General features: G+C 39.3%; 2 protein-coding genes across 5 annotated transcripts in view; both read left to right on the top strand.

The window, feature by feature from the left end:
* Window positions 1-14,372, top strand: part of pbx1a (pre-B-cell leukemia homeobox 1a) — a 45,895-nt gene extending 31,523 nt beyond the window's left edge. For 2 of the 3 annotated variants that reach the window (XM_086171902.1, XM_086171903.1), the window contains exons 3-9: window positions 2,871-3,115; window positions 5,125-5,315; window positions 5,894-6,029; window positions 6,629-6,788; window positions 7,658-7,770; window positions 9,247-9,336; window positions 12,505-14,372. In XM_086171902.1, coding sequence (XP_086028028.1) covers window positions 2,871-3,115; window positions 5,125-5,315; window positions 5,894-6,029; window positions 6,629-6,788; window positions 7,658-7,770; window positions 9,247-9,336; window positions 12,505-12,597 — 1,028 coding nt within the window. In that variant the 3' untranslated portion in view covers window positions 12,598-14,372. The remainder of the gene's footprint in view (window positions 1-2,870; window positions 3,116-5,124; window positions 5,316-5,893; window positions 6,030-6,628; window positions 6,789-7,657; window positions 7,771-9,246; window positions 9,337-12,504) is intronic. The other variant, XM_086171904.1, reaches the window with a different exon arrangement.
* Window positions 14,373-17,401: 3,029 nt separating this feature from the next.
* On the top strand, window positions 17,402-27,336 carry prtfdc1b (phosphoribosyl transferase domain containing 1b). Of its 2 annotated transcripts, XM_086171906.1 has the most exons (9): window positions 17,402-17,543; window positions 17,823-17,929; window positions 19,231-19,414; window positions 19,843-19,908; window positions 23,546-23,563; window positions 26,264-26,346; window positions 26,588-26,634; window positions 26,765-26,841; window positions 26,954-27,336. In XM_086171906.1, the coding sequence occupies exons 1-9, from the start codon at window positions 17,496-17,498 to the stop codon at window positions 26,999-27,001; spliced, it is 678 nt and encodes a 225-aa protein (XP_086028032.1). In that variant the 5' UTR covers window positions 17,402-17,495; the 3' UTR covers window positions 27,002-27,336. The 2 variants fall into 2 exon arrangements, with proteins under 2 accessions (XP_086028032.1, XP_086028031.1); XM_086171905.1 differs by lacking the exon at window positions 17,402-17,543 and having other exon boundaries at window positions 17,562-17,929.
* The last annotated feature ends 47 nt before the right edge of the window (window positions 27,337-27,383 follow it).

Consider the following 27,383-nt stretch of genomic DNA (forward strand, 5'->3'; position numbering starts at 1 on the left):
AAGAGCAAGCACAAAGGGAAGGAGAGAAGGAGAGGGAGGAGGGTGGGAGGAAGTGACAGAGAGGGAATTGTGTCCTCTCATTGTTCAATTAAGTCTGTCGGTAATGATCAAGATGAGATGATGGCCATCCTCTTTTTATAGATAATAATCTGTGACTGTCTATGAAATAAAGGGATCACAGAGCTGTTTGGCCTCCACGTCTACCACGAGAAAGTGTGTATAAAAGGTTTTGGGTGCTATTATGCAAGCATTGGAAGCATTAGATGTATTGTAATAGAGGGCACTTTCTCTGTCAGGTGATTATGTTAATGTATAGTCCATGGTTGCAGAGTTCACAACGAACACTCTGACTGGCATTGAGGCCTAATCAATTTCATTGCTATTACCGAACAGAAATAAATAAACCTGATGGCTGTGGTTAGGGTAATTATGCCACAGCATAGTGAATTGTTTGAATTTCCTTATTAATTGTATTTATTTAATCCATTTCATGCTTTTAGTTGTGCACTCGGGGACTAGGAGGGAATGAATAAATCACTCTTAGGCTCATTAGATTCCCCCTCTGGTTGGGATGTGCCACTATTTTGTCAGAATCCCATTGATGAGTGTTATAATTTCCCGCTGGTGTGGATCACATGAAAAATATCCGTGTATTCATCTGGCACACGCCCTACCGATACACACGCACCCACACACACACACATGCATCTGCTATCCTTCTGAACTCATGACCTTTTCCAGCCGTCTGATAGCCATTGACATTTGCCTCTTGAGCTGAGCTTGCTCACGTTGTAGCTGATGGGAATGGATGATGTTATTGCTTAAAGAGAAAAAAGGAGAGGGAAGAAAATGGGGGGGGGGGGGGGCAGGTGAAGAAGGGTGGGGAGAAGGCAAACCTGGGTAGACACACTCCCCATGCAGCCCAGGAATCCATCTGGACCCCCTTCTCACCAAAAGGTCACAGTGCGTCTCAACCTAACATCCTTATTACAAAAGAGCTGTCGCTGTGACTGGGGACTATGGGATACAATATGGGTTAGTGATCTGTCACAAAACCTGCCATTTACAATCCTCACTGTCAACAGTCATCGTGAAAGAGACATCTAGAATGCAGTATTAGATTTTCCTCTCGAAACACATTGATGTATGCATGGATTAAAGTATATATGAAGTATGCTCTGGCCACTTGAGCTTTGTCTTTGTCCTTGAAGACACTGGATGTAATGGAGGGCTGCACCTGGCCTCTGTTTTCACCACATCTGAGAAGCAGGACTCTGCTTCTTTAGTGAGGGAGCCTTCTGGTGGCAGAAAGAGGCAAGGCAGCATCATTTCTTTCTTACACACAAGAGGAAAAATTCTGGCTTATGACCAAACGCCTAGAAGATTGCAAAATAGCCTGTTATGTCAAGAAGTCGATTCATGCATCATAGTACAGGTTGTTGTGGCGTATATTTGCTGTTTGACCTCAAATATCTGCATGTGTTCAAGATTGTGTACGGCTGTACACGTTTACAATTCATTGCATTTACCATTTCACTGTATTCATCTGTGCAGTTAAAGTTAGTCTACATGTGATGGGAACTAAGTCTGAGGGGAGAGCATCCGCAGATTTGCATGTTCAAACATCGTTTTACCGAAAGGAGAGTGTAATCAGAGCTCAGGATCCACGGAAACCGGCAAATTAACATGACAATAATGTGATTAAGGCTCGGGAACTCTTAGACCTCTATCACTAAGCATGTTTGACATATTGACGGGTCTATGGCTTTAAAAAAAGAGCCACAACTGTGAATATGCCGAATTACATTGATGGTTATCTCCTTGTGAAGTTAACCCGGTTTAAATCAGGAAGGAAGACAGTGTATTAATATCACTGCCTCATCATTAACATTTAAGTGGATTTGACTATAATCACACTTATGCATTCCATTAAATGAATGACTTGTTTTGATGTATTCTTATGGTGCGTAAATCAGCGTTAATGTCATTCGGCTATAACTCCGGTGCTGTTAAACAGTCTTTGAAACAAGAGAAGAAAAACATGATTCAAATCAGTACATAAGCTCACTCTCGGGGTTTTAGTGCTTTAAACAGCTTCACCGTTTAGCTTCTTCGGGAAATTTTGAAATAATTATAAAATACATTAAAAATGAATAACTAAAAATTGCGAACCTGCTTAACAATACTAAAAATCCAAATGTAAAATCCCTATGATAACATAAAAATAAATTGTGTTTGTTTAATTATATGGTGACTAATTTAGTTGTCAATCAAAGGTCAATGTTTTATCGGTGAATTTTGAAATGTTTTCAATGTCGCTATCGCTTACTGTTTTAGAGACAGTCATCAGAGCAAAGTTTGTTTTTCATCTTTCGCTGTTGAAACAATTATATTCAGCTTCAATTCTATCATCTTCTAGATCCTACAGAGCCAAGTGCATTATTATGATGTGTTTGACTTCTGTCATTGGTTTGTTTTCATGTAGATGATATCTGAAAGAGATAATAAAGGCATCGGCTGGAGAGTAAACATCGTCCGAGCATAAGGATAGCAATGAAAGATGAACTCTGGTGGGAGTCTTTGTTAATTTTTTCTAACATGAAATGATAGTCAGAATCAATAAAATTATAGTTTTATAGTCTTGCCTCACTGCAGCCTCTCTAAAGCTGCAGGTTTTTATGGCACAGACTTGATCTATTAAAATGACAGCCGTATTTCACGTAGTTCAGTTCGTAGGCTCTAAAAGGAGAAACGGTTATAAGAGTCTCTCCTATACACGGTGGTACTCTCCTGCTTTGCGATTGTACTTGAACAAAAGAAGTTGAATGTCATTACTTTGATTTTTCTATATCTTCTCCTCTCCTTGACAGTTCTCAGTATTCGTGGTGCCCAGGAGGAGGAACCTCCAGATCCTCAGCTGATGCGCCTTGACAACATGCTGTTGGCAGAAGGAGTGGCCGGGCCTGAAAAAGGCGGCGGTTCGGCAGCTGCGGCCGCTGCCGCCGCAGCCACAGGTGGTGTCGGGGCAGACAACTCAGCTGAACACTCTGACTACCGGGCCAAACTGTCACAGATCCGACAAATTTACCACACAGAGCTAGAGAAGTATGAGCAGGTGATAATGGTTTGATAATTCTGGTTCTATCCTGTTTTGCTTTTCTGTGATGTAAGGTCATTTTATACTGTTTTGATCTGCTGCTTTGGTAAGTTCTCATTTCATTTTATTTAACAACAAATCATGTAATAACAGCAACACATTTTTTTTTTCCTCTAAATTGCTCACTCAGCATCATTTGAAGTTATCATTAATTCTAATCATTTTGAAGTATAAGTTTGTATTCATTAGGAAGCAAAATAGAAACGACTGTCACCGAGGGGATGGCGAGATAGAGAACGACATGCAATAAGGTTTTCAGGCCACATCTGAACTTGCAGCACTGCAGGTCATGGTTAGCGCCTTAATCCATAGGCCACCAAGGCACCCCATCAGTGGTCTCTTTCATTATTTGGTGACAGACTGTTTATATCAGCGTTCCCTCCTGCTCCACAGTCTCTGACTGATGGAGTCTGCCAGCTGCCAAATCTAGCCAGTAGTGAAACTTGGATTTCCTGTCTGTTGCTAGTTAAATGGTCTCAGCAGCTGTCATGGTTTATGGTGAATGTGGACTGAGGCAAAACATTTTGTGAATATCAGTTACTGATAAGGTACCGCACATGTAATGATACGCAGAGGTCAGCCTCAGCTGAGCTTAACTTAACAGTCGACCGACGGCCTTTTTATGATATAGGATTACGCTCATAAATAGCAAAACGAGTTTTAAGACATTACACGTGGGTAAATTTTGTAGGGTTGGATCTAAGCTGATTCAATTATTTTCCTGTAATCGATTTAAATGTGAAACATCAATTCCACTCTTGTTTTCATATCCTACAGCCATCATAGAAATTCAGAACAAAATGACAAAAAATCAACTCGTTTTTTTTACAGATCTTATTTTGAGTAATTCATATGTCAAAATGCATTATTATTATTTTCTTTTTCAAGTGGATGCAAATATATACCGACTGTGTTAGAGGGGAATTTAAGATCGTATTGATTACAGGCTCCCAAATGAAATTTAGAAATATCATGCTGTGGTCCTCTTTGGTGTATAAGCAAGCAAAGCACACTACATATAATCAATATCATAATTTATCACGACGAAAGGTGTGATTTATAACCACATTTATGAATGTGTGACTTAAACTCATCTGTGCTCAGCCGTTGGATGAAATCCATCAGTAGGTCTAAATAAGAATCATTTTCTATCGAGGAAAACTTTTAACAGAGTATAATTTTCTCAGTTCTCACTGGTCGATTTGTGACGAATCAGGCCTTTGGAGAAGTTGTTGTCAGTAGTCAAGTGGGCTCTGGGAAGTCAAAGCATTGTGGGTTTGTCATCTTCTCAGAGGAAGGCTAGTCATCGCTAACTGTCACAGTCAATATACACCTGAGCATTTCTGTGTCACCGTGCTACGTACACCGTGCACATGTATGAGTGAATATTGTCTGGGTACATGTGTGTGTGTGTGTGTGTGTGTGCAAGCAGAACGGCTGCTCGGTGCATCACTTTGACTGACGTAACCCTAGTGTTGACAAGCAACAGACACCTTGACTCTGAATGCAATCATATCCAGTGACTGATTCAGACAGTGAGAGAACGAGGTAGACTGAAAGATGGAGTGAAAATAGAGAGGCACAGTTTAAACCTCTTGAACGTGAACGGGACTGAAAGCATGCTGTCATTTCAGATTTCTCTTCACTTGTCACTTTTTCAGTTCGATTGAAGTGAAGTCTTTTTAATATTCAGAGCACCGCGTGTCTCACTGCCTCCGCTGTATGACTCCGCTGTCACATTTGTTTGGTGTGAAACATGGTTCTCTCTGTTGCTTTAATTTGGAATATTCTTATTACCTCTTATGCTACTGCTGTAGCGCTGTCAGCATCGCTTCCGCTTCCACCGAGGTCCACTACCGAAGGTGTACTTCAGTATCCAATTTCACCTTTTTGTTCTGTCTCAACAACCACTGTGAGCCTCACTGAAAGTTATTCTTTTTATGAATCCTGTCTGTCTGTGCAACCAGGCGTGCAATGAGTTCACCACCCATGTGATGAACCTGCTGAGGGAGCAGTCTCGAACACGACCCATCTCACCCAAAGAGATCGAGCGCATGGTCAGCATCATCCACCGTAAGTTCAGCTCCATTCAGATGCAGCTGAAACAGAGCACCTGTGAGGCTGTCATGATCCTGCGCTCACGCTTCCTGGACGCCAGGTCAGTGTTTGCCCATGTGGCTGCCTCTAACAAAACCAGTCCCTTTAAGTTAATGAATTTCCAGATGTTTTTTTTGTTTGTTTTTTTTTCCGGTTGCCCGCAAGCTGACGAAACCAATTGTATATTTGAGTCTCTTTGTGTCATGTTTTTTAGCCTGGCAAGGAGACAAATCTGCCGAGCTCAAATTTCATTTCGCTCCGCAAATGCATCTGGCCCGCCTCCCATTCATTCTGGTTTCACTGTGAAGAAATATGTATTGAATTGTGAGTCTAGGCATATGTGCCCTCACCAGTAGTTGATCTGTGGCCATTGTTAACACCCACTTGAAATCCAAAATGAATCAGGGCTGCCCAGAACAATTCACCTTGGCAGTGGATGGTTTATCATTTTAAGTTTTTTTGGGGGGGAAAAAGATAATGAGGCTTATCACGAGTGATTTCCTTACTATCATGGTTGCAACCTGCTTTCTAGTCTCCAACTAAAATTTTGATTTTTTTTTTCTTGAATTTTTGCTTTTGCTTTTGTCTTTTGTTAATATTTATGATTCCGTTTCTTCTTCTTGTTGCCTCTCTTCACAGACGAAAGAGGAGGAACTTCAATAAACAAGCCACAGAGATTCTAAATGAGTACTTTTACTCCCATCTCAGTAACCCTTATCCAAGTGAGGAGGCCAAAGAAGAACTGGCCAAGAAGTGCAGCATCACAGTGTCACAGGTAAACAAGATCGGCTGACATGTTTGCATAGTGTGCCGTATATAACAGCTGGATTTTTAAAAAATTGAGAGAAGCGCCTTCCCTTCTCATTTTTTTTCTTCTTAAAGACAATGTAATGTGGCACAGACACTGCTGCAAATAATGCAACAATTGAGGTCGTCAGACATCCAGAATTCATTGTGATATAGAAATATTATTGAATTGATTCATTGTAGTAGTTAATGCAGTCACAAATATATTTAATATTGACAATAGTTATCGGTGTAAAATATCGTTGAAGTAGTTCATTTATATAAATGGCTAAGTCTGATTTTTCATTTGATGTAGTCTTGACCTATTTCAGTTTTTTACAATTCTTGTTTTTTAAGAATCGTTCACCCTGTATTTGTGATGTATTTGTGTATTTAATGGCAACCCGAGATATCATGATAAGAAACGATTCAACGGCAAAACTGTTTTTTTTGAGACGAGAACATGAGATTAAAGCACAGAGAAGCTTTAATCTTTATTCATTTATTTAAAGTTTTTTACAATACTTACTACATTTTACGAAGATACAACAACCCTATCTTATTTCTGATACGTCTATACTTTCAAAGGTATCAAACTGGTTTGGGAACAAAAGAATTCGATACAAGAAGAACATTGGAAAGTTCCAAGAGGAGGCCAACATGTATGCAGCGAGGACTGCAGTAAATGCAACAAACGTGTCCGCCCACGGCAGCCAAGCAAACTCCCCGTCTACTCCTAATTCAGCAGGTGAGCTTCAGACTGAATAAACGCTGATGACCGCATCACCAAAAACTGTATATATTAGAAATATCACAAGATTTGCTATTATCTGAGTGCAACTGCGCTTATACTGAGCTGCAACTCAGGAATGCAGTCTCTGGTGTGGTTTCGTTTTGACTTACAAAAACCCTTTCTTATCTATACCTAACCCACTTATGTGGAATGGCTTTCTTGCCTTTTTTCTGTATGTCTCTACCATCTGATGGTTATTCTCTCTCTCTCTCTTTCTCTCTGTCTCTCTTTCTCTCTCTCTCAGTTTCTATCGTTGACCTCTTGCTCTTGTGGATGTTAATTTTTCCTGCTTCTTGTCCGGTTGACCTTGTGCATGCCATTAAGCTGCTCAAAGGGCAAGCCGAGTCTTTTGTCATATAGAGACTTTGCAACTATATTGGATTACGACCGGGTGTTGAAATCAAGTTACGCGATGCTCTCTTTACATCTGGGGAGCTGTGCTCCATTATAGGACAAGACAATTCTTAGGGTCTTCCTGCAAATCAATTATTACTTCCTTAATGAAACACTAGCAACATGGGTATTCAAGAGTGATCCATAAGGGCTTTTTTTTTAACTGGGCTTAAATTGTTTCCCCAGGCTTATTAGCTTGAATTAAAGTCAAGAGATATTTACAATGTGCACTGACTGCATCTAAAACATAATGTTTTTCAGAGACCATACGTGTTATTCCTAACCGACTAACCCATTTGAAGCGCTTTTGCTTATGCATGATCATTTTAACAACTTTTGCTGTTCCTCCCTTCCTTCCTGATATCTGTTTTCTCTTTACTGTTATCTTTGCCCTACTCTGTCTCTTCCCTACTCTGACTCTGTATTCTCAGGTTCTGCTGGCTCTTTTAACATGTCAAATTCCGGAGACTTGTTCATGAGTGTGCAGTCCCTCAATGGGGACTCATACCAAGGGGGGCAGGTGGGGGCCAACATACAATCCCAGGTAGGAATCTCTCCAAGCTTAGTGACCGACAGGCTTGTTCAGAGTAAATCTATAGTACCTAATTGTTGTGTAGAAGAACACAATAACTTGACCCGTGCAGAGGTTAAACCTAGCCTCGAGACTAACGTTAATGTTGAGGCTATTGTCAAGCCTCAGTTGAGTAGACAACTGAAGACAGTTTTGGAAATGGTGCAAAACTCATCAGAGCTCTTGACATGGGTTCACATAGCCACTGGTGAACTGTAACTGGATGACCTTGCCGCAGTGGACAGTGATGACCAGCACAGTGTTTCGGAGTGTTACAACTCTCACTGTGGATTAAGAAATCGCCACCCGTGGTGATTCTCTCATTTGGTTTCAGTGCTTTTGGCATAATTTCTCAACCCATCAACCCCCCCCCCCCCCCTTTTCTGTTCATATCAGCTCTACCAATGCTTTAGGACATTCATGAATATGCAAAGGAGATAACTCTTGAAAGAGGTAAAGTATAGGATGAAGTCAAGGTTTATTTTTTGGAACGTGACATAATTGGCCATTCCGATGAAATGGGAGTAGAAAAAGAAAGCGCAACCCTGAATAAATTAGATAAGAGTAGTTGTGCTACAATTACTGCAGCGGGTTTTTCATGCACAACCTTGATGGTTGCTCTGCCAAAAGTGGAGGGGTGGTTCCTTGAATCCTTGAAGAACATAAAAATGGCAGTACTCCAATCAAATATTTATAACTGAATAATTCAGCGCAGTCCTTAATTGCCATTTCAACCAGCAACTTGATTGGAATTGTGCCTTGAAATATCATGCAGTCTGTACACACATGTAATTCCTTTCATACCAAATCATTGATGGAAAATATATGATATATATGAATATATGAAAATATTTGATAATATATCAGTAGGAATAAAACTGAAAAATTCAAACTTCCAGCATCCTAAACACATACATAGGATCCGCACATGTAAAACAGTGCGAGAACACATAAAACACTAGGTACAATACCAAAATATGCGTTTCTTACATATATAAATGTGACCTCATTCCATGATACTTTTGTGTAGAGCTTCATCGTACCTTGAGCTCAGCCGTAAAACTGACTTAAGAAATGCCACAAACACACAGATCCGTGTGTTTGCACTAAAATGAAACAAGGTGTGCAGAAACAAGGTATGCAGAAAAAATGCACTGCTCTGCATTTTATTTTGATATAGTCCACAAACAAATGTATCATGTATTTCTATATATGGATATTTTTATGTCTTTTTTTTTTTTGTTTTGTTTTTTTTGCGATTTTGTCCTTTTGAAATGCCCGTTATCACATATGTAGTAGCAGTCACATCACTCGAAATTCCATTTGTAACATTTCCCTGTTTATGGTAACCTTTTGCTATCAGACTGACCTTTCCCTGTGTATGGCTGTCTTTGTTATCCGGCGCTTTTGTCTGACCAGGCCTTTGTCTGTGTGTCCCCATTGTTCCAGGTGGATACCCTTCGCCATGTTATCAGCCAGACCGGAGGATACAGTGACAGCCTTGCAGCCAGCCAGATGTACAGTCCACAGGGCATCAACGTAAGTCCTGTAAACAATTTCCTTCCATCTTTCCCGATATCTTCTTGTTGTTTCTTGTTGCAGCTGTTCATCAGTTGCTGATTTTGTATACGATATTTTTTTCTTCGTGCTGAGATGCCGCTCGGCAGAGTTGGGCTGTTGTCCAGCCAGTTGTTCCCCCCCCCACGCCCCAGTTGTGCCCTGGGTGGCAGGCAATGAAGCAGCTCTCAGGCTGAATGGCTGGACATGCTCCGAGTCTGTCGGAGGATATTAGCATTAGTGAGGCACCTGCGATCGACAGGAACAAGGACACAGGTGTCATCCTACCTCCCCGAGCTGCTCTCTCATTGGCACCGCCGCTAACCCTTCCCCTGCAAAACTGGCTCCTTTCACAAAAAAAAAAAAAAGTTCCCGTTTGCTAATTCTTAAAATAACTTGTCAAAGGCAATGCCAGTTTTCTAGGTCTTCTTGCTGGGCTGGGCATGGCAGGACAGGCAACACTGGAGGCAGTGTGTTAACATGTATATCCATAGCGACAGGCTGCGCGGGGCTGAACAGAATCGATACGACAGTCACAGGAAAGGAAAGAGCGGGGCTTTGGGCTAACAGTCCAAGCACATTGGTCAGATCATTCATCCACAGGAACAGCCACACTGACAAGCCTACAACACCCCTCGTGCTAAAATAAGGACATGGATGCATCTTGTTCCTTACAACATGCAACAGGCTCAAATGGCAGGAGGGATCAATAAGACATCCTCTTGTGGCCAACTAATAAATGCAAACAAATTGTTTTAGGCAACATACTAACACAATATTAGTAGCTGAGTGGTTTGGGGAATACCATTTAATGAATTGTTTCCAAAAAAATCGTTTGACTGGCAATCGGAATGTTTCGCAGTTATTCTCAAATCTATTGAATAATCTCCTGTGGCTGAAGAAAACATGAGAGCAGAAAAAAACAAAACAAAACAAAACAAAACAAAACAAAACAAAACAAAACAAAGATAGTAAATCACATAGTTTTTCATAGCATGAAGGGAGACAAAACTTATAAAGTATTGGAACTATGACTATGATTATTTTCTTAGAATTAAATTTCTTTGCTTTTTACAAAGGTATGTGTCATTTCAAAAAGCAACCCAAAATTCAAGTAATTTCTTTCATATAGTGGGATAGGCAATATATGGGGTGTTTCTGCAGATACTCACAGGAGCTGTTGTGTAGGTAATTTGGGATTTTTAAGAGATTTCCAAGTATCTGTTTTTCTGAGATACGCTGGCTTAACACCATCTCTTAAATGATGCACATGAGCAAACTGCTTTTTCTGCCTATCTGCTTTTATTCGCATGCCTCTTTCCCAAAAAACTTGACTGGATACTTTCAATTCTTTCAAATATATTCAACCACATTTGCAACCCTTCCCTCCATTCCGATCTCAAAATGGCTATACAGTACCAATTTGGACAGACAAAGTAAAGACTAGGTAAAAGATACCAAATATCAAATTCCTCACAATTATCTAGATGTGTCATCCCATGCTGTGACATATGCATTTTTGTGTTTTAGTGACAGTTTGTTCATTAAGAATACAAATGAAGCTGTACTTGTGGTGTTTCTCTGAGAGTTTTAGAAAACAATGATTATTGATTTATTTAGCTCAGACATTTTTCTCTACCTAAGATCTACTAACGGAACTCTGGTGGTTCATCTCTCCTTTTTTATCCTTGAGCAGCAATTACACCCCTGAAATTGCCAGTGGGTGTATCCTCACTCAGATACTAGAAACGTTATTTCCCTCGTGCTCTTTTTTCTCTTTTTTGCTTTTGAATAAGATGACAGACAATCTTTAAGCTAAATAACAGGGTTTGGAAATAAGAGGCTGCCAAAGCACGTTCCCATTTCTCACTAATAGCATGGAAATTGCAATTAATGCCCTTAATGGTCTTTAGCCAACCTTTTATCAGGATTTGAGAAGGCTTTCATTTTAAAGAGCTATGTTTTTATTGTGATAATTTATTCTTCTGTCAAACATCTCATGGGTATATTTTTAGGAAAGGTCTCCACTCTGTGTTTCCTCGTTTCGGTTTTGCTCACATCATGCTATCCATTAAGGGAAAGAAATGGCGACGGGTTGTTTTTAATTAAAAGTCTCTTAGAAACAGTTTGTGTAGGCTTTTAGTGTTGACTGTATTGTGGAAACTGAAAAAAAAAATGTCGTCAGTGGACAAGAAGCCTGATGCCATTTATATTTGCATTTGTATGTGGGCTTTATTTCAAGTTTTTAGTTAGAATGGATGCACTCAAAGAGTCATAACAGTTTTTTACATTCGAAAATATTTGAAACATTCATATAAAGCCGTTAACACAGCAGCACTTTATGAGAAAACAGAATCCTATACCTTAGACATTATCTGACTAAGAAAAAAATTTAAAAGGCTAAATTGGCTTCCTCTACATTTAATAAAATTCATTTGCAAGTGTCTTTAAAACCAAAGCTGAAGTTGTGGAATGTAATTCAGAGAGGGCTATATTATTTGTTGAAATGTTTTGAGCATTGATATAACATAGTTATGGGAATACTGGTAAAAATTGGAAATTCAAATTGGGAAATATTTGCAAACTTTAAATTACTCACCAAAAATTCAGCTGAAAGTGATGGTAACTGGAATCACTAAGACAGACGCAGTAAGCCATCGTAAAGTAGCGAATTGAAGACAGACAAAATATATTCTGATATCTTCAAATTGTTTGGGTAAAGAGTCATTTTCATTTTATATATGATACATTGTAAAAATGTAAAAAATACTTCAGAATATTTTAAAATTACTGTTTTTTCTGTATTACCCAGCCCCAGCAGCAGCCTTTATTGGGTGGAGACGCTGACTTCCTGGGGTTTGTTATTGCTGCATGTACAGATTAATAAAAGTGTGGTCATTAATTAGCTTTAGAGGCTGTATATATTTCTTTTGTGCGGAGCCAGGCTCGCTCTTCGGCAGTGTTTCAAGTATTCTAAGCCACACCGAGCTAACCCCTGTCTTGGCACTTGCTTTTATATTGGTATCAGTCATAATTGTTTACAATCAATTTCTCAAAATGCTGAATTATTCCCTTAAAGACAGAACTTTTATGAGATGCGATATTTTAATGTTCCCGTTAATTGAACAGATGTGCGTCTTATCTCTGCAGACAAACGGGGGCTGGCAAGATGCTCCGACTCCTTCATCGGTGACATCGCCCACGGAAGGACCAGGAAGTGTTCATTCAGATACCTCCAACTGAATCGATCCATATTCGCATCATCTTCCATCGAAACATGAACTGATTTTACTTTTCACAGTATTAAACCAAGGAATTCACTGTCCCACAATTTTGAGGGGAACTGTGAAATTCTTCCCAGATAAACAAATGATATTGTAATGTTGGACATTTGGGATACACACAAAAAGGATTTCATGACAAAAACCCTAACAATACTGAAATCAATGGAGACATTTGTACAGATTTCACATTATATTCAGAGGGCTGGGGTTACTTATTCACTTGTAATGTTTTCACTCATAATGCCGAAATGATATGATAAAGTAAATAAGTCAAACCATTGGTTTTAACCGTAAGTCATTCTACCTCTCAGCCACTAAAAGAAGAAAGTAAAAAAAATGTCAGTGACCATTATTTGTTTTGTAAAAAATGAAACTTTTGTCTTTGCAAGCAAGAGGCACATCTTCTTACTTAACATTTTGTTGTCTCACCTATTCTATGGTACGCCATTTTAGACTTAAATATTGCTCAGTTGTTTACAATGTGTGCTTGATAAAGTATGTTCATCTTTCCCTCTGTCTGACAAGTTAAAACAGAGTTCTGTCAGGAGATTTTACCTCTAAGGTAATCCTGTGAAGTATGTTATCTGTAAAACAATAAATAAATACTTGTCATCAAATCATACAAGCTTGACATCATTCATTAAGGTGGAGGACATATTATCCTAAAATCCCGTCTCATCAGGGAGAGTCGGAGTAAAGAGCGGCCATATTTCCCAATCCATCATTAAACTCAGTAATTTGGGCTTTTTCTGGTTAATCCTCGACAGCGAGATAATACACTTGAATCCATCACGCCTGCTCTGTTCTCCACCTCCACCAGGTTTTTGATGATGCCAAAATGCTGACGTAACCAAAACTGTCAAGTAACATGTGCCAACATTATGCCAGTTTTGTTGTATTCTTTCATCCTGTCACATCCATCCTGACTATGTTGATCATTTCTGTTCTTTATCCCACAAACCATTAAGCTCTGGTGCTACATAAAAATGGAGAATTCTGTCTTTACAAAGGACATAAATAAGAAAGAAAAAAAAAACACAAACACGAAAGAGTCAGAAGTTTGTCAAGAACACGTGTAAGCGAGATTGATTTCAATACATGAACCGCCATTCACTTCAACAGGGATGCCATTATGTCAGTAGAGTTTTACATGCTTACGTGGTGCGCTATGTAGGGGCATCGGTGCTTGTGGCGCGGAACCGCGGCTCATCACCACGCAAGCGGCATCTGGATACACCTGCTCGGCTCTGCAAACGATGTAAAAAGTATTGCTTTCCACATTTTGTTGTCCTTTTTCTGAGTGTTTATTTCCATGAAGTTCACTTGCAATATACAGTCAATATATTCCTCTGATTTCTCAGCTGTAGAAGGGACAACAAAACAGATGTAAGCATTTAAATTTATAACGATCAGACTGATTTCTTTCAGTGTAAAAAAGATTGATCAATTCATCGTTTATCATTGTAAATGTTTAGCAGTAAGCACTAAAGAAGGTAAAAGTCATGTTTTCTGAACAGTCTAACCCTGTAACCTTGTTTCTAGACACTTTTTATGTTGTGTGGGCTACTTGTTTTTCTATTTTTTTATTGTATGCTTAATGTAGGCTATTACTTTTTGCTTTCCTACCCTCGTAAATTAGCTCATGAACTTTCAACATGTGTTTATGTGCACCATTGTGCTTGACTTGCTTTGTCGAAAAAGGGTTTCAACACATTAAAAATGAAATGTAATACAGCGAGATCATACATCAGCATTTTTATTGTGGAGTTTACGAGGGAGCAAAGACTCTTCATTTTGCTCACCATCACACAAAGCCATCAGTGGCACGACAGTAATCGCAGTCATTTCTGTGATACAATAACTGAAAGTCAACCAAGGTTACATCGCTAGTAGACATCCCTCTTTTACGGTTCAGCATCTCCCAGCCTTCCATAATAGCTGCTATCCAACTTAATGGTGCACATGCACTCAGACAAAGAAAGAAAGTCCCTTTTTAGTGGTGGCCATTAACAGACATCACAGCTTTTGGAGAAGCTTTTATTTTTTCAATTCAGATTTGAGATTTATGAAGGCCTTTTTCTTTACTTTTAGGCCTGAATGCACAACCCTCATAATTCAACCCTTCTGCTCAACATTACATTTGCATAAACTTAAAAGAAACTGATGCAATCAGTAATACAATGTATTTAATGATGATTCTTTTTTAACAATTCATTGAGCTGACTGAAATCAAAGTTGTTATATAGAGTCAACATAAAGATTGCTGTTAGATGGATTGCTTGGTAACTTTCCAACCTTTTGTTTTTTTCCTTTTCATCGATTTGATTTTTTTTAACTTTTTGATTCATTTCAAATCAAACAATGTTCATTAATGTTGAAAAGAACAAAAACCAAAAATTTAAAACCATTACAGCACCTAAACAAAAAACAGTTGACTTTATTTTCTGTTTCCTGGTCATCATAAGAAAGAAACAAGGGATCAGAGTCATCTCAGGTTTTTGTTTTTTTTTTCCTGTTTGTCAATATCCATATTTAAATCCTAAAATAAAAAGGAAGAATGGTCACGTCCTTGTGGTCCCCCCCCCATCCCGCCCCACCGCCCCCTTACTACAAACAACACGACTGACATTATCTGGCCGGACAGTTGCATGTCTGACAGAATTACTTTCATAGCAACTGCATATTCATAATTGGCCAAACATAGGGGTGAGGGTACAAGGTAGCAGTTGGCGGTAAAGTCTGTAGACGGTCACAGGCCTTGACTGCTGTGTGAGTGTGAAATGCCAAAGCCAGACTGCTCCCCTGCGCCCTGAGGGGCACGAAGGAGCCAGCCTGCTCTCACTGCAGAGCGGGGCATCAAAAACAATTTGACAAGACTTAATCTGAAAACATCGTCTGGCTCGTGCAGTGTCACACAGTCAAGTCATGTCCGCTCGTGATTATCACAGCGTCAACCCTGCCGCATTATCATCCGAAACAAAATGTCTCGTGAAATAAGTTGCGCGGATAATGTAGACGGTTTTCCCCTCGTATTTTTTTTGTCACGCGGCGTAGTTTTTACCTCGGAGGTGGCGGAAACGTGCGGGCTGATTGAAATCTAATGTTGTTGTTGACATCTGCCTCCCCAGCTGTCATTGTACCACTGCTTATAATTACAGCTGCTGTGGAGGAGCAGGGGTGGGTGGCCCAGACACCTTGTCTCCGCATCTCAGCGGTGCCCAGCAGATTGCCAAGCAGCGACACAACAGCCCAGACGCTGCTGCTGCTGCTGCTGCTGCTGCTGCTGCTGCAATAACTGACCACATGATGAGTCCCTGGGTGGTACATCCAAAATTCACTCATTCACAAGCTGTCACTAAGACAGGGATTTTATATGCACACGAGCCTAGGTGTGGCATTTACGTCTCTTAAATTATATCCCCATAAGTCATGTAACCATGTTTGAAATGTTGACTAGAGCACATGCATCGAAATAATGTGCAAGATGAGATTGGATTAGAAGAAAATTGATTGATTACAACAAAAACCAGACAGTAGCTGGAAAAGTCAAGCCTCCGCTAGATGGCAATGTGAAGCTATTTGACAAAATATCTTGCTAGAGCCTCATGGGAGGAGGGTGCTCTTTGTTGGAACTGTGTGCGTTTTCTGAATCTGTTACTGATTGTGAAAATGCAACCAGTTACTTCCTCTTCCATTGAAGCGAAATGTGCATTTTATGCACGGGTTGTAAAATTGTTTATTACTATCATCTTTATCGCGATGTATTTCCACATATACATTGTCTCTCGTTCCCGTCATTCTCAAATGACAAAACTGCTGCTCAGTGCTCATCAACTCCTCGACAGCAAATTTCGGTAATTATCATCATCATTTCATGAGTTGGACATTAAAAATATTCAAAATTGGCAATTGTGATCAACATCATGACACGTAAAACAGTCTCAAATTATATAATGCCTTCACACCTTGTGGTTTCAAAGCACTTTACACTACAGTGCATTCACCCATTCTCACACACACACACAGACACACACACTTATATTGATGGCAGCAGAGCTACTGTTAACCAGGCCAAGGGGAACAACTGGGGGTCCAATATCTTGTCCAAGTACACTTCAGAATGCAAACAAGAGGAGCAGGGAATCAAACTGCCAAACTCGTGATTGGAAGGATGCCTGATCTACCAACTGCGCTAAAGCCGCCTCACATGTTGCATACCTTCATGTACCAACTCCACAAATGAGTTTATTCTCACATGTGAAAAAGAAAATTAGAGAATTCAAAAATTAGTCGAGCAGCACCCACTGGAAGGAACATAACCTTTAATTCAATCTCATGTGTTATAAATTTCAGATTATTTAGCTCTCAAGAAGTCAAATGCAAAACAACTGACTAACTTGATAGATAAATACAGTTTATTGCATGACGAATGGGATCAACCTGCTCTCCAGCAGCAGCTTATTTTATATATCGAAGCCCACATTATGAATGTAATAATGACAATTGCGCATTATATGTTTTCTACATCATAAATTTAATTGCATTCCTTTTTTCTTTACCGCACTTCATTTCCATTCATTTGATATTTACACGATTTTACTGTTAAATCTGTGATTTTGTGCGCTTTCTATTCAAGGCTGCACTGGCATGTTTCAGTTCGATGGCGCCTCTTGCGGTAAAGCGGCGGTAAAACACGCAAAAAAGCGTCTGTGCGTTTCTGAAAAGCAGGGAACATTCCGTAACTTCCGTTGCTCCTCCTTTCTCTTCACGGTGCAAAAGTCCTCACGCAAGCGTGATTTCTTTTTTTTTTATCTTTAGCAGGTAAACCACGCATTTTCGGTTACAGAGGAGATCAGCATGGCAGAGGTCGGCATGGAAACCAAGAGACCAATCGGCGGGATTGTGGTAATAATTCAATAATTCAACAAACGGGGGTGATCACATGTCAATCATCCGGGTTGGGAAGGATTTCTCTGTCGGACGTGCGGGATCAATGCCAAACCCCGCACCTTTCACTTGGTTGCAGTTTAAAAGTTTCTCTTCATGCAAACTCCTCGAATGCACAAGTCAGATTTGCAACTTTTGCAGCAGCAGACGGATTGTTTGGTGCCACGTTTGCCAACAAATATGACTAAAAACCTGCAAGCTTCCCCCTCTCTTCTCCCCCCCATCTCTTTTTTCCAGATAGACGACGAATGGCCAGGTTACAGTTTAGATCTTTTCAGTTTCCCAGCTCACTATTCCGGGGATTTGGACTGTGTCGTCGTCCCGCATGGTGTTATTCTGGACAGGTACAAAAAAACATTTGAGTTTCTGTCAAGAGAATTGTGGGGAGGTAAAAGGGGATGCCATTCATCTAAGTCTGATAATGCAACTTGGGCATATTTTCTTTTTTTTTCTTTTTTTTTTTCATATCTAAAAGCTTACCCTCCCCCTGCAAATAAATTCAATCCTTTAATTCCATATTTCGAGATGCTACTAAAAATGGATTGTTTTAATTTATTTGCCGTACAGACCAGCTTGTATAAAACCAATCATACGTAAATAAGTTAGATTGAATTTCAACTGTGAAATCCAATTTTCACAGTATCCGAAAAGACCAGACCCTTGGTTGGAAGCTGCGGCTCTATAATCTATTGTGATAAACCACAAAACGACAAATACACTTAGGGAAGGACTCTTCGAGAGATTTCAAACACCCACATTTCTTAGGATTTTTACTGGAAATGACTCACAAACTCGAGGGGTGTCTGTGGTGTTGCAATTTTTTTCATCATGTACCAGGAGAGGAGGGAGGATAGTATCATCAAATTTCACAGCATACAGCTTTCCTGAAGCAGTGGATGTGATGAAAATCAGAAAAGATGAGAGCTACCCCCCCCTTATTGATATTTTAAAAGCTGCATGCCTGCACAAGCTGTGTTTCTAAAGTCCTCAGTCGCATCAAATTGTATTTTACCCATGTTTTTTTTCCCCGCGAGAAATTCTTTATGTCATTTATTAAGGTGCCAGGCAATTAGAAAATATCCTTTTATTCGTTTTAACCCGCTTATATTCACAGGCTGCAATCTTATATTACAGTTCCAATGTGTTGTGCCAATGGAAAATTTTAACAGGTAAAACAATACATGATGATTTGATGAATTCCATTTCATTAAGAGCACCATCAATAATAGTTCTTATACAGAAATGACTGGATTGCTATGCTTTATGGCCCTAGATAAGAGGGAATATGATGCCCCCTTTTGGCTAGAAAGCTAAATTTATCATTGATTTTTTTTAATTTTTTTTTTTAATTGTACTCAACAAATTTGTAGTAAAGTAACTCATTTGAGCATTTGAGAGGTGTGACAGCCATGAGCACCCCTGTTCAAATTTTCACTGGTCTGAATTCTTTTTCAGTAATGTAGTCGTAGTAGATTTCAATTCCCCTTTGGTGTCATTCGGGATAATTGCATTTATGATGATGAAACTAATCCTGCTTTGAGTTAAAAAAACAACCGAAAAGTCAATGACTTTCTTCCTCGAGAATTCTACATGCTTTAAATTAACAGCCATCGAACAGGAAATTATCTCGTGACCTTTTTTACAGAACAGAACGTCTCGCTCGAGACATCATGGATGACCTGGGGGACCATGATATCGTAGTGCTGTGTGTGCTAAAAGGAGGCTACCAGTTCTGTGCCGACCTGGTGGACAAGATCAAGGCACTCAGCTGCAACTCCAACCGCTCGATCCCGATGAGAGTCCACTTCATCCGCCTCAAAAGCTACTTGGTGACGTCTGCTCGCATCTTCTTAGAAAGCAGTCTGTTGTCGGCCCTTTTGGCCTAAGTGGCGTGTGTTTAGAATGCAGACACTTTTAACGCTCAGGATTATTCGTTGCGATGGTTGTGAGTCCCGTGACTTAGTCGGGAGATAACGGAGTTAAATTTGCCAGTAGTGTTTTGGTGCAACTTTTCCTGGTGGCTGCTGCCACTGTGGCCATGACAGTCTGTAGAGAAAAAGATCACATAACATAACGTCAGTATATTAAGACTGCACTGTGAAATATATTCATAAATTACATTACTTACACCAGAAATGTAATTTATTTCAAATCCACATTTTTGTCCTCATTCTGAGATTTAATGATGTATGAACTAGCAGTTTCAAGATCTAAATGGATGCAAAAAAAACAACCTTTCTCTTTGATTTTTCCACAGAATGATAAGTCCACAGAAGATCTGCACATTCTCGGCGCAGAAGATCTGTCTTTTTTAATTGGAAAGGTACCGTCCTTTTTGAAATAAATGAAAATAGCTCTTTCTCTCTGTGTTGCTGTATTTGCAGTATTTACAGCATTTCAGTGAAAGATAATTCTGAGCCAGTAAAATAGGTGTGAACATGGAGATTGCTAGCATTAATTGTAGGTAGCCTCAAGAGGGCAGCCTCCCCTATCATTCCCGAACAAATGTTTTAGTTTTCTTTTGAAGTCTTTGCAGGGAATTTTGTGTGCAGATCTCACTTCTTCATTCAGGAGTTAAATCTGTACAGGATCTTGAATTAAATCGAGTTATAGAACATATTGCCATCAATGTAGCAGTTGTAACGATTCGAATCAAGATTCATTATCACGCATACTGAAAATAGAAAATCAAAACATTTCTGTTATGTATTTGAAGCTTCAGAAATAAAAGAGGTTTCTCTGTTAAAAAGGTGTCTGGATGCAGAAATTGAAACACATCTGAAATCACTGTGGAGGTCTGGAGGTCAATTTTTCCCATTTACTTTATTATAGGTGGTGTGACAAACAACAAATAAAATGCTGGAATTTATGATGAGACAGTTCAAACACAGAAAACAGAAGAAGAATGTATAGGAATCACTATAAAATTCTATAAGACTCACTAACCCATAAGATGGGTAAACGATTGCACTTCTATCAAGGGGTTTAAAGTGACACGCTAACAGAAGGCAGTCATTCCTAACTCATTTTGGCACCTGCAGACTGAGCCACCGTGGCTTCCAACATTCCAAGGAAGTAGGCCAGAGAGAGAGAGGCAAAGCCGGGGCGATAAAATACCTTTTTATAAACCAAAATCAGTTTATTCCCCGTCACCTTTCGAGCAGGGACGTGTCCCTTATGAGTAGGCAGGGTTGTGTTATATAACTATATCTAGTGACAAATCTGTTGAGTAAAACACTGTATGTTTTTATGTTTTCAAACTGAACGCTGTAAAAATCGTAGCACACTACAACTATATAATTGTTGAACTATATTTATTTGTCGATTGGAAATTGAGAAATTTGAAAAAAGCATCTGGATATCCACAGTTACTTTATAGAAAAGGAGGAGGAGCTTTTCAGTATTGTCACATGTTTAACTTGCATTTTTTTCCCTTAAATTTGAGTTGCTTAATTTTGCATATCAGCTGATCCCCGGATCCAATTAAATACTTCTGCAACACATTTAAAAGATGGCAGCAAGCTTCTGCATGTGTTTCACACAGCAAGTCTTTTTTGGACCGGTGTATCTTTTAAATACTTTCAGACAGCAAATATTTTGGCAAAGCATGATGAGAAGGGTTGAAAGATCTAGTCAGCCCACTCCCTGATTTCATATTCTGCTAAAAAGTATGTTTTCCTGTTTGGTGCACATGGCACAGCTGGTTTAAACCAAAGCATGAGGCTTCAGTTCTTGTTCAATAAAGCAACTACAAATAAGTTTAAAAACGGAATCAGAACAGATCAGTACATCCCTATAGTAGAATTTTAAATGACAGAAAAGGAATTGGTGTATTTTGAAATGTTGATTTGGTTAGATCATTGAAGAAAATAAAACAGAGGAAAAAGAAAATTCAACATCATACAGTAATGTTTATATGCAGTGACAAGGACATGTATTGTGCTTGTTGTCCTTTTTTGTTAAAATGTATTTATATGTTGTCTTATACTGATTATCCCGCACTCAGCGTCCACATCCTGGACCGATCGCCTGTCGATCACACGCCACAAAATTCACTAAAAATACACCATCTTAGTCACAGTTTTGAGATTAGTCTATTGATAACAATTATTATCATTTTAACTCTGTGATGATTTCAGCGTTAGACATTGTCACAAATGCTCAGTCTGTTAATGTTATCTAAGCATGGTGACTCAAAAATTCCATATTAAAACACTACTGCGCACAAAGTACAACCCCACGGAACTACAAGTTCAAGCCATTTCCCTCCTCAAACTAGTTCCCTCCTCGTGTGTGTGTGTGTGTGTGTGTGTGTGTGTGTGTGTGTGTGTGTGTGTGTGTGTGTGTGTGTGTGTGTGTGTGTGTGTGTGTGTGTGTGTGTGTGTGTGTGTGTGTGTGAGAGAGAGAAAGAGATAGCGTAATATGGATAAGTCAGTGAACCATTACTTTTGGAGTTGTAAGACACAGAGAGGTTTAAGAGGTAATGTAAGTCAGCTGATCTGAACCCTGTCACACACACGCCTCTTCGCTAAGCACGCACACACACACACACACACACACACACACACACACACACATACACACGATAATATGTCTTGTCACCAGGTGTGGCATAGATGCCTGAAACATGACTTGGAAAGGAGGTAGCAAACTTGAGTCATTACCTCCTTCCTTGCTCACAGTATTTTAAGTGTGCTTGTGAAATCCCTGAGCTCACTGTGAGAAACAACTAAATTAAGTCTTCTGTTTGTAATGCCGCCATTGTTTTCTGGAAGAAGTGAGCTTGCTGTGTGAATACAAACATTATATAGTCATGTGGACTTAAATAACACATTTCTCCAGTACTATCCTCTAAATAAATGTGTATGACTAATAAGGTTGGCACAAAGCATGACTGCATGCTTGAGTGAATCCCTTGTTTGACGAGGAAACTGCATACAGTTATCAGTAACAGTTTGGGTTTTTTTTACATGCTAAGGTGAAATGTGGGTGAAATTTTAACTTCTAACCAAATTAATGCAAAATAATACTGTGTGTGACTCCATTTTATTAGACTGAATTTCCGCCATATTCATGTGACATGTGACTGACTATAGACTATAAATGTCCCCTCTGGATGTGGAATTTCAGTTGTCCTTTCTCTCTGAAACAAAACATTTTATTTGTGTGCATGCGTGTGTGTGTTTAATGTTACAAAATACCTACAGATATTTGATATATTTATTAAGTGTAGATGCATATAGTTTACTTAATAGCTTATTGCCATTGAATTTTTACGGAAATATAATGCTCGTTTTCGGTATGTTCATTTTTGTATAATTTGACAAAACTCACAGCATGGGGCCTGATGTTTACTATAAATAGATAGAAAATGTTAAATTGAAGAAAACAAAATTCTATACATTTTGGAAAATCTGCAGTTGCTCTGTAAAATTATTTCAATACTGGCCTATTTTGAACACATTTTTAATATTGATTCTGTAAAAGGCAGTTTTTTTTTCCTTTCAACAGATTTGTATTATTCATATTGCATTTTTCTGTACATGATTTTTTTAATCCATTCTCATAAAATTAATTGATAGCTGCAGATCAAAAAAACCCTATCCTTGTTTGACCTAGAGAGACAAATTGTTTAATGGAGTCAAGTCCTGTCTGTCTGACAAGCAGACGGCCTAAAAATGCACTAGGGGAAAACAAAACAAAACATTCAAAGAACAAAAATCTAACCTCTGTCATGGTTTAGATGTGATGTGCAAGTGATTATTTGGATGCTTATTCTAATATGCATCTGTGCGATCAGTGAACATCTATACTGTTTGTATGTATACTTCGAGTTTTGTTCCTGACACATACAGTATCTGTGATGGATCACAGATCAAATCTACAGTAGCTTGTTATCTGTCCCAGACTGACAATAATTATTTGTGTTCCTCTCTCCCTTCCCAATACGCTATCCTCAGAATGTCCTGATCGTGGAGGTGAGTAGAGCTACTTTTTTTATCTTTCTTCTTCCACAAATAGGTCTATTTTACTGCGTGTCTTGCTGTTGTCAACAATCCAGGTCAGGAAAAAAAATACTAAGCTTTCTTTGTCAGATGTTCAAAGTAGATAAACTTTTAATTGGCTGTCCTACATCTGGGAGCTGTCCACGCATGATCTTACAGTAAACTTTCTGTTGTAATGATTTAGTCATGCATAAAGTTGCAGTGGGAGAAAAGAGGGGAAAAAAGTCATTGAAATCAACAGAACATTTTTGGCATTTATCGAGTTTTATTATTCATTTGTGTCATTTTCTGAAAGTAACAATTACAAAGCAAAGGTAGTTTGTTTTACATCTTGTAGGTTTTTAAGGAACTGACAATCAAAAGCAGCTCTGGTCACTATTTTTCTATTCTGTTTTCAAAAGCTATCAATCCAGTCATTACTGGAAGTTACCAAGCAGTCCTGTGGCTTTCTTCAGATGAACAGAGCATTTTTTTAATCTTTACGTTCCTGTTTTCGGTTTTATATCTTTCAGCATTACCATTTTCAACACTTACAAAAGCATACTGCCAAGGAAATGAAGCGAGCAGATTTATTGTCCTGGTGTACTGCTTTTAAGAGATTCATGTGAAGCAAATAAATACAAAGGAAGAATATTATAGCCTTAAAACAAAGCCACTTTTTGTCTTCAGGGAAGCAAAAGTGATAGTCAACTCAAGACTGGCATTTCTTCTTGAATAACAGATGACATCCTCCCATCTGTTTTCCAAATGCTATGTTAGATCCACTCACGGCTTGGAAAACTTGTATAAGTGTCTACAGGCAATGCACTTTCTATGTGGGACACGTTGCTCCACATTTACATGACAAAGCATACTTTAAGAGCTACATTCCACCAGGAGTGTTCCCCTCTCTAATGCAAGGGATTAGAATTGTTTTTGGTTAACATCAGATTTGCCTTTTCAAGTGAAGGCCATGTTTGTTTTTAAGTGACTACCGGTAATCCTAAATATTGAAATTGGGAGTAGAGTTGATCCTGTCCTTTATATACAGTGGGGAGAACAAGTACTTGAAACGCTGCCGATTTTTCGGCTTTTCCCGCTTGCAAAGCATGTAGAGGTCTGAAATTTTTATTACAGGTACTCTTCAACTTTGAGCAATGGAATCTAAAACAAAACTCCAGAAAAACCCACTGTATGATTTTTAAGTAATTAATCTGCTTTTTATTGCATAAGTATTTCATCACTTACCAACAAGTAAGAATTACGGCTCTCACAGACCTATTGGTTCTTCTTTAACGCTCCTGTTCCCCACTCATTACCTGTATTAACTGCACCAGTATGAACTCGGTACCTGTATAAAAGACACCTGTCTACACACTCAAAACAAACTTCAACCTCGCCACAATGGCCTAACCAGAGACCTGTGTAAGAACATGAGGGATAAAATTGTAGACCTGCACAAGACTGGGATGGGTTACAGGACAATCAGCAAGCAGCTTGGTGAGAAGGCACAATTATTAGAAAATGGAATTCAAGATGACGGTCAATCTACCTCAGTCTGGGGTTCCGTGCAAGATATCACCTCCCTGGGTATCAATGATCATGAGGAAGGGGAGGGATCAGCCCTGAACTACACGGCTAGACCTGGTCAATGACCTGAAGAGAGCTTGGACCACAGTCTCTCAAAGAAAACCAGTTGTAACACTATGCCGTAATAGATTAAAATCCTGCAGTGCACGCAAGGTCCCCTTGTTCAAGCCAGCACATGTCTTATGTTTGCCAATGACCATCTGGATGATCCAGAGGAGGAATGGAAGAAGGTTATGTGGTCTGATGAGACAAAAATAGAGTTTTTTGGTGTAAACTCCAGTGTTTGGAGGAGGAAGAAGGATGAGTACAACCCGAAGAACACCATCCCAACCGTGCAGCATGGAGGTGGAAAGACATTCCTTGGGGATGCTTTTCTGCAAAGGGGACAAAACGGCTGCACCGTCTCGAGGGGAGGATGGATGGGGCCATGTATCACAAGATCTTGGCCAACGACCTCCTTCCCTTGGTAAGAGCCTTGAAGATGGGTCGTGGCTGGGTCTTCCAGTCTAAAACACACAGCCAGGGCAACTAAGGAGTGGCACGGTAAGAAGCATCTCATGGTTCTAGAGTAGTCTAGCCAGTCTCCAGACCTGAACCCTGTAGAAAATCTTTGGAGGGAGCTGAAAGTCCATTTTGCCCAGCGACTGCCCCAAAACCTGGAGGATCTGGAGAACCTCTGTGTGGAGGAGTTGGCCAAAATCCCTGCTGTAGTCTGTGCAAACCTGGTCAGGAACTACAGGAAACGTCTGATCTCTGTAACTGCCAACAAAGGTTCTGTACCAAATAAGAAGTTCTATTTTTTTTCTGATCTAAGTATCAAATACTTGTGTTATGCAATAAAAAGCAAATTAATTACTTAAAAATCATACAATGGGTTTTTCTGGATTTTTGTTTTAGATCTCGTCACTCACAGTTGAAGAGTACCCATGATATAAATTACAGAGCTCTACATGTTTTGCAAATTGGAAAAGCTGAAAAATCAGCAGTGTATCAAATAGTTGTTCTCCCCCTGTTGTTTGTCTTAATGTGTGACTATTTGTGAATTCCTTTCGCAATTCCTTGTTATCCCCATAGCTGTTTTGTTTTTTGTCTTTTATGTTACAGGGCATCGTAGACACCGGAAAGACTATGAAGACTCTTCTGCAGCATGTTGAGGCCTTCAGGCCGAAAACAATCAAAGTAGCAGGGTAAGTTCTGGCAGTGTAGACCTCTAAACAAAACCAGCCCTTTTGCCCTGCTTTGTGAATCACTCAATTTCCGCCTCCAAGTCTAGACAGTACGAGAGACAGAGGGAAAAAAAATGAATGAATGAATGAGAGAAACAGCTATGCTAGTGTCTGGTTGTATTGCAACAAAATGACTATTGCTCCTTGACACCATCTATGATTGCAACAATATTGTCGAATGATATTAGTTTATTCTCCCCAGATTGCTGGTGAAGAGAGTGCCACAGAATACAGCCAGGCTTCCTGACTGTATGTATTTATCTGTCCTTGTCCTATTGTCATGAGTTAGTGGTTAATTTGTATTTAAAGCTTTCTAGTCAATGAGTCAGGGGAAAGTGGTAAAAACTGCAGATAATGTACCTGAAGTTTCTGTTTTCAGATGTCGGGTTTGAGATACCCAATCGTTTTGTGGTTGGGTATGCCTTAGACTACAATGAGTATTTTCGTGACCTCAATGTAAGTGAGCAGCTCCTTCTATTTGTGACAGTAATGATACTGTTTCATGAGGAAGCATCGCTGTTGAATGTGGAAAATTTAATCAATGTTATTCTGTTTCTCCCATTTTCAGCATATATGTGTGATCAGTGACAGTGGGAAGATGAAGTACAAGATTTGATTTAAGCACCACAGAATGGGACTGTCACCGAGATGTCATCTCTCAGCGAACCTGAACATTTTCCATAATGCCATTCAACAACAGCTGCTATCATGATATATGATCTCCTGCATCCATGTTTTGTTCTTGCATTCCTTCTGTTACTGTTTTCCATATGACACTGATAAGCTATAATATAAATATGCATATTTTTTGCAATGTTTAGCTATTCTGGTTTGTCACTTATGTTTACAAAACTAATTTAGATACTAAATATTTAACACTTGGATACTGTTACTATAAGCTGTAATAATGTATTGCAAATGTTTTTTACATGCAATGTAAAAGGTTTGATACTCATGACTGTGAATGTGTTTTTAAGTTCAAGAGGGATTAAGCAAGA

The sequence above is a fragment of the Fistularia commersonii genome, chromosome 25, assembly GCF_037954325.1.
Source record: "Fistularia commersonii isolate RoL2024-O1a breed Wild chromosome 25, RoL_Fcom_v1.0, whole genome shotgun sequence".
NCBI classification, from domain to species: Eukaryota; Metazoa; Chordata; class Actinopteri; order Syngnathiformes; family Fistulariidae; genus Fistularia; species Fistularia commersonii.